A 7,929-nucleotide genomic window follows, 5' to 3' on the forward strand; every position below is an offset into this window, starting at 1 on the left:
AAATAATAATAATAATAATATAGGTTTGACAAACCTGTAACTGTCGAGAATCAGGTATTCCATGGCACATGCACTCATTAACTGATGTGCACACACTTTTCGGAAATCCACCATAGCCAAGGGGAGAGGGATAAGCACCAGCATCAATTATCATCTGGTGTACTTCTTTATCAATCTCATTAGTTGTTATAGAAGGCTGACAGTTTAAACTAAGATTAAGTTAGATTAAAATAGCAGGTCAAAGTAGATTATCATACCAATTACCAAACCCAAAATATAAAACATTGGGTAATAAATAAAATTTAATGAATGTTGTGGACAAAAAGCCCATTACAGTTTTAAATAAGCTATAAACATTCACTGCCAAAAAGTGTCCTTTAATTGACCAAACTTTTAACATTGCTTATGGTTGGTGCATCTTACAGATAAGTGAGTCCTATGTGTTACAAAACAAAGTAGGCAGAGAACAATAATTGGGAAATAATTTTCTTGATTATTTGAAGAATAATACATAGGTATTTAAGAAGGAAAAAATATCCTAATTAGGGAAATAAATCTCCTGAAATAAAAATCCTAAATCACGAGCAAATCTACCAAATAACTCCTTTATCCCAATCCCTTAATTTTATGGATTTCAAATAATCTTATATTTATTGTACAATAAATATATACATATATTCTAACACATCCCCTTAAATTGAGGGATAGATATTTGTCATTCCCACCTTGCTTATGAGATTGTGGAAGATTGAGCTATCAACGCTTTCCTTGTCTTGAACTTGATAGTTGGTATTTGATAATTTTTTTTGTTTAGGATACTTAGATGTAAATAGGTATTTAAGTTTTGTTTATCACTCATGCGTTATGACTAGGTTGACAAGCTTTCTTTCCGATGGTTTATGTTGCACCTAAGTTTGACCAAGTCTTTTAAAGTGTGACCTGTCCCTTAATCTTTTCAATTATTTATATTATTCATACGGGTACATATGTAATATTTATGTAGGAGTTGGGTGTATCATCTGTATTACAATCCCACAATTTATGATTTTGTAAGCCCTCATAATCCCAACCAAAAACTCAATTTTGACTACCTCAATGAAATTTCAAAACTTCTTCATTCCACTGTCAATAGAAAAATAAACAAAATGTGGATTAAAACTTATCAGTTTGCAAGAAGCAACTGGTTTACAAAATAACCCTTAAAGAGATCCCTGAAAACTAATTTTCATTGTGAATGATTGATTCACTTGCCAAAAGCAGGTTAAATTTGAAAAAATAGCAGTCATTTTGCAGCGACCACCATTGAAACTTCCATCATCTCCAAATTGCTAGTTACCATTTTCACCCATGACCTACCATCAAGATAAACAAAAACATATGCCACCAAATTCACCCACTGGTCTTTCACACTAACTAGACAACTATCTCTATTAACCAAAAGTCATTAATAATTGGTCACTAATTCCGACATAGGGAGAAAAAGTACTTTTGATGATCACCACCAGTGTCTAAGTGTAAGAAGAAAACACAGCCAATGCCCCTCATATCAAATCTAATAAAACAAATCCCAACACATGGTAAAGGTACTATACTAAGAAATTTGTCTAGAAAAGCAGAAATGAAAGAGAATAATTAAAAAATTATCAATGACCACTGAGAAAGCATCCAACAGGTAAATAAATGACTTAGGAAGTATGCTTGAAGCAGGAAACTTTACCCTAACCAAAGTTCCTGCATGGTTTAACACACGTGCTGCAAGCTCACATGCAGCCCTCATTTTAGCTATGCCTTCAGAATCATGAATTTGATGCTCACTTGCAATTTCTGGAAGTATATTTGTACCAACATAAGGAGGACTTAGTATGTGATCAGGGACAGGGAGACCTGGAGACACTCGCCCGCGCTTTAATGGAGGCCTTTTCTTGAACTTTGTCACAACTCGAAGTTCACGCTCTCTTCATACGACCAAACAACAAGTAAGAATCTTTAATAAAGTTGCATCAACTTTTTCTACTTCTAAATAGAAATAAACCCTTTTTTTGGAAATCAAAATGCAAATGCAAGAGTAAAGAAGTTCAAAAACCTTTTTTCAGAACAAAACACTTTTATATTGCTTATCAAAGAAGAAAGGGAGGAAAGAATAAATAGATGATTTGATATCTATTCCTTAGATTCTAAGACCTAAATGAGAGAACACTTACTAGACATGAAGCACTTATGAGAAAGACCAAAGGAAAAAAATGTACAACATTGATATCTCTAAATTTTTTTCATAAAAGGAAGATATCTAAACAATTGTATTTCTCATTTACAGCATACCATGCAATTACAATTCAACCTACAATAAATAAAATACAAATTCGGACTATCAAATGTTGGTCCTGCTGAGCAAGATTTGATGAATCCAACTTTCCTTGAAGATTGAAGACTTAGATGTGTTTAGGGAGCGTGTTGTGTTGATTAGGACTGTATTTAAGTTTCTCTTTTTGAGTAGTTTGATCTTACAATTATTATTAGAAAGCTATTTTAACTCATTTTAGAACTTATCTTGGAGATAGGAAGCTTTTGATTTATTAAAATATATTTGTAATCTATTAAAATGGTCTTATATGAGTCTGAATTGATTTCAGAGAGCATTTTAATCGATTAGATATTTGTTTTAATCGATTAAGATTACTCCATAAGTAATTGTGGGTGACTTTTTTAATCTATTAAAACAAGTTTTTAATAAATTAATCTTGTTTGTGCTTTCAAATGAATTTGAGCTACTCTATTCCAATATATTAAAACCCGCTCAGTTTAATCCATTAACTTCACTAGTAAGTGAAATTAACGTATTAAAATGCAATTTTAATATATTAAAATTGCCAGTTTAAAATCTATGTAGCTCTCTTATTCTAAAACCTTTTAACATGACTTTTGAACTTACATTTCTACTATTGAGAGAGTTATTATTGGGCTAATACACGTTTCTTGGAGCTTTCTTAGTGTGATTTTCAAGATCATTCTCTCATTGTAAGAGAGAAACATAGCATTTCACCTCGATTTCCTTCTACTACTATGCTTGTTGTGTTTCAAGTGAATTTTTTTCATTGTATATTTTGGTTTTTGTCTTGTGTTGTTGTTTCTAGATAGGGATTCCAAGTCACAATCCAGGAATAGGGGGTCTGTTACTAGGTTAGAAATTAAATCTTGTGGGGTTCAAGAGTTTATTTCTTGTACTGTTTGTATTGGTAGTGTGTTTGCAATACATTGTCATGGTGTGAGCTTGGCTGGTGTGGCTGGACAACTAGATGTAGCTCATGCATAAAGTGAACTAGTACAAAAACCAGTGCATTTGTTTTTCCCTCTCTCTTTATTGTTGTTTTTGCGAATTATACTTGTTATTGAGTGTTCTTGGTTCTGAAAAAGTTTAGTAAAAGCAACTAAATCTTAAAATTAATTGGACTAATAAAGTTTTATTCTAAAGCTTTTGAAAAGTCTATGATAGTTCAATTCACCCCCTCTTGAACTCAACCCTTTATTCTAACAACAAATACCTCCATAGAGGAGAAGTTCTATTTCAAGAATTTAACTACCCAAATATTGTATACTCCACATAATAACAACTAAACATCCAGTACATCCAATAACTTGTTATTCTATTTTAGCTCTCCAGCTTTCAAAAGGGTTTTCAGTTTCATTTGTAATAAATAGAATATAATTAATCAGTTTGCTGACCCCTATAAAGCCAAAATCTCAAATATGCACATAGCCAATCAAATTTTAAATATACATTTTGGAATTTTCATTCGTGGTGACCAGCGCCACCACGTCAGGCTGCGAGTGGGGACTCTGTCAGCCACACTCGCAACAACAATTTAAAACCTAAAACACCAAACAAAAATTAAAAACTCTGAACCCTCTCATGCTCTCCAAATCCAGATCATTACCTTACCTTTTGAACTGAAACGTCCAAATTCAATCCGCTAAAATACTATAAAAACAATAGCATCATTCCACCACGGTATAGAATATTGTTACCTTCTGATATTCATTGCCTCCTCCAGCCCCGAAACCTTCTTCGCGAAAACCACGAACTGTTTTCTCGAGAGTGAATGGTTTCCTGCAACACACCGCAAAAGCATTCGAATAAGGATGAATATTTTTCATTTAATAGTTTATATATTTGTGGTTCTGAAGAAATAAGGATGAATAGAGTTGCAATTGACGAACCACAAAGGGAAAAAGAACGCGAGAGTGTAAGCGGAGAGCCAATAAAGGATGACGAAGACGGTAAAGCTTCGCCATGAAAGGGTGTTATTGGGATTTTTGGAAATGGGTTGTGAGCAAGAGGAGCAGTGAGCGCCATATTCGAAGCAGAGGAGTATGTGTGAGGCTTGGTTAGAGGATAACGGAATTCGAATCTTCGGGGGATTTTGAGGTTTAAGAATGTTTTTGTCCCGTCTAAATAATATTTTATTTTTGGTAAATTTGTAAATTTTGTATATCTTAATTTTGTTCTTTGTAGTTTGTTTTTAAGTATTAAATAAGTGAAAAAATGTTCCACTAACATGTATGGATCTATAAAAAGAAAAGTATAGGTTTTTAATAACTATTTATATTTTTCTTTTAGTTTTCAATAAAGTTTTTTTTATTTTGATTTTTATAAAATTTTTAGAGTAGACAGCTAACTTTAATAATAAGTATTAATTTATTTTTGTTTTCAATATAATAAAAAATAATAGTCTTAATTTACAAACATTAATTTTATTAATTTTATTTGAATTTCACTATTAGTTGAGGCATTTAAGTTTTCTGTCTTTATTAATTGTAATTAATGTTAATTTGAAAAAAAATTAAGATTTAATTATGTCCTTAATTCCCATTTTAAAATAAACCTCTAAAGAATATATTTATCTTTTATTTTCTAGTATGTAAATTTAAAGTATATACTAAGTCACTTTTGAAATAAAAATACTAAGTCAATTTTGAAATAAAAACGCTTGTTTAGTTACTTTCATTTTTTTTTATTATCGTATTTATATGTATTCGATCCAACAAATATGCTAAGTAATATCCAATTAGGAGTGACAAAGTTAATATTTCATCATTTTAGATTTGACTGAGGGCTTTTTTTTCCATTTTTTTTGGTAGCTAGAATTCATACCGGTGCTTTTTCTTTTTAGCAAATGACATTACTTGCTTACAATTAACATAATTGTTTGATATACAGAAACAATATTTCAAACCAGAAAAGAAAAGGTGAGGACAACATATGCTTGGTTTTTCAATCAAATCTTAAAGACACAAATAAGAAAGTTGTGGAGAACATATACATGATTACATAGTTATATTTGTCTGCAGAGTTGAACGTGAAATTTAAAATCCACCAAAACATTGCAACTTTCATGAATAGGGCCAAGGTTAAATTCCCATATGTTTATCAAATGGTGAAACAAAGGAATTTGTGACATGGTCGTCTAAAGACAATATATATATATATATATATATATATATATATATATATATATATATATATATATATATATATATATATATATATATATATCATCTCCTATAAAAATTTAAAAAGGGTTGAAATTTGTTACAAAAATTTATATATAGTATAAATACCACAAAGGATCAATGAGTAGGTTTTGATGATAACAAAATCTATAATGAAACAAGAAAGATAAGTCAACATAACAATTTTATAGGGTAGCTAAACATGATTAAGATTGATTATCCCAATAATTAATGGACATAGAAAAGGATAGCTAGGTCAAAGACCTTATTAGATGCTCATAAATAATCGTCAGGCAACCATGTTCTTTATTATGAATATATATTTTTGTTGGACTAATATTTTTTCAATGAATGAAAGTAAAAGCTGAAGTAGCATAAGAAAAATAAAGCTTGAAGTCTGAAGCAAATAAGAGAAAGTGAAGCTTAGACAAGCTCAAGACAAAAGTGTTAAGTGAGAAGAGTTATAAGTGATTAAACGTAGCCTCAGGTGGAGATAAACCAATATAAATTCTTGTGCACATTCTTCTCTGCCATTACTTTTAAATTATTTTCATTTACAATAGTATATCTGCACAAAACAATTTTAAAATGTTTACAAATTCTATTCATCCCCTTCTAGAGTCACATTGCACCAACATTCATGAGCATAACATATTTAACTAATCTAATTGGTTTGTGTGTAAAGAACCTAAAACCCAATCATACATTTTCTACTAAAAATTATCAAAACCAATCGGGAATCAAGTAATTATAAAGATTTGTTATGAGAACAATCAAAGTATTTAGCAATAGCAACATTTACTCAAGGGTTCAAAATTTGCCAATGCTCATTTCATCACATACATCATGGTTGCTAGGTTATAGAAGTTCTCTCTGAAGGATTTAATACTCCAACAACATTATACCACAAATGGAATGGTCATATCATGCTCAAGCATCACAATTGCATAGAAAATATATTATTAGAAACTACCAAGGAAAAGATGTTCAGGTTTGTTCTTAATGACAAAAATTTCTCATGCTTTCTACAAATGCCACCAACCCGACCTTTGAAGATAAACTCCAATGGAACTCACTAAATTCCATAAGATTAAGATCTAAAACCTAGTAGTCGAACTTACACTAAAAACGAAATAAACCAATTCACCTCAACAAAAACAACTAGCAAAACATAAAACACGCACCACCAGAAACTCACCAATCCACCTCAACAAAAACAACTAGCAAAACATAAAATACATACCACCAAAAACTCACCACTGAACTTGCTTTCATCATTTCCCCAACCTTCAACCTCACTATTGAAACATGCAACAAGAAAAATCCATTTGATTTAAAAAAAAAATTCAAAAACACAAAAATACATTTTACATACCATCTTCAATTACATTATAACTCATCTTAAATCACACGCTAACTTAGAGATTACCATCGAGATAGAGATGAAGAAAATGCAAAAACAAGGTAAGTTGATGGCGAACACAATGACCTTTGAGACTCAAAGTGCAACACCGATAAAAACTTGTCTTTTCTTGTTGTGAAGAACGTGTTGTCGATAGAGCTATGTTGTCTTATTGTCAAGATCGTGAGTTTCAAAGATTTTGTTTCTTAGGATAATGGACAATAAGTTTTACCTTTTTTCATTATATTATTAATTGTTTTTATCAAATTTTACAAGTAGTATGAAAAACAAATAATTTAATAATTATATAAAATAAATACTAATACCTTTTTTAAGAATAGGAATGTTTAATGTTTAGTAACATTTTATTCAAATCAGTGGCGGAGGATCATTGGGGCAGGGGTGGTCGTGCCCCCCCTAATTTTTAATTTTTTCATCTTATAATATATATATATATAATTTTTTTTAATTTTTTTTAATTTTTTTAATTTTTTTATTATATGTAATATATATTAGAAATTGATAGAAGTTAAATTAGATATCTTTATATTTATTTTATAAGACATAACATTTAATATTAAGAAATAATATGTAATGAAGAATAAAAATATTTATTAAGATATTTTTTATATTCTTTCTCATTGTATTTTTAAGTTTTTCACAAATTATACTGATCTCACAATCTCACATTTTTTTTTGTTTTGAAAAAAAAAACGTTAAATACAAACTTATTCTTTTTACTTTCATTTCTCATTTGTTCTTTTTTATTTGTGAAGTAAAAAAGGTAAGTATCTCGTATTACTTGATACTGAAATATTTGTTCAATAATTAACATTATTTTTTATCACATGAGCCTTATATATATATTTTTTTATGATTATAGGAGAAAATGACTGCACTATGTGTTTTTTCATAACCATCTTTTAATTGGGACCTGATTGTCATTGATTTTTTTCTTTTAGTAACTCTTAATTTTTATTTTTTAATTAAATTATGATAAATTATTTTTTAATCTTAAA

General features: G+C 29.7%; 1 protein-coding gene across 2 annotated transcripts in view; it reads right to left on the reverse strand.

The window, feature by feature from the left end:
* MAP1C (methionine aminopeptidase 1B) overlaps positions 1-4,428 on the reverse strand; it is a 29,591-nt gene extending 25,163 nt beyond the window's left edge. The window contains exons 1-4 of one of the 2 annotated variants that reach the window (XM_028059078.2): positions 4,216-4,428; positions 4,024-4,105; positions 1,718-1,955; positions 35-196 (exon numbers count right to left, since the gene is read on the reverse strand). In XM_028059078.2, the coding sequence (XP_027914879.1) occupies positions 35-196; positions 1,718-1,955; positions 4,024-4,105; positions 4,216-4,351 (618 nt within the window). In that variant the 5' untranslated portion in view covers positions 4,352-4,428. The remainder of the gene's footprint in view (positions 1-34; positions 197-1,717; positions 1,956-4,023; positions 4,106-4,215) is intronic. The other variant, XM_028059077.2, reaches the window with a different exon arrangement.
* Between the last annotated feature and the right edge of the window lie 3,501 nt (positions 4,429-7,929).

Source organism: Vigna unguiculata, chromosome 2 (assembly GCF_037176805.1).
Source record: "Vigna unguiculata cultivar grain cowpea cultivar isolate G323 ecotype 2 chromosome 2, ASM3717680v1, whole genome shotgun sequence".
Taxonomy (NCBI): Eukaryota; Viridiplantae; Streptophyta; class Magnoliopsida; order Fabales; family Fabaceae; genus Vigna; species Vigna unguiculata.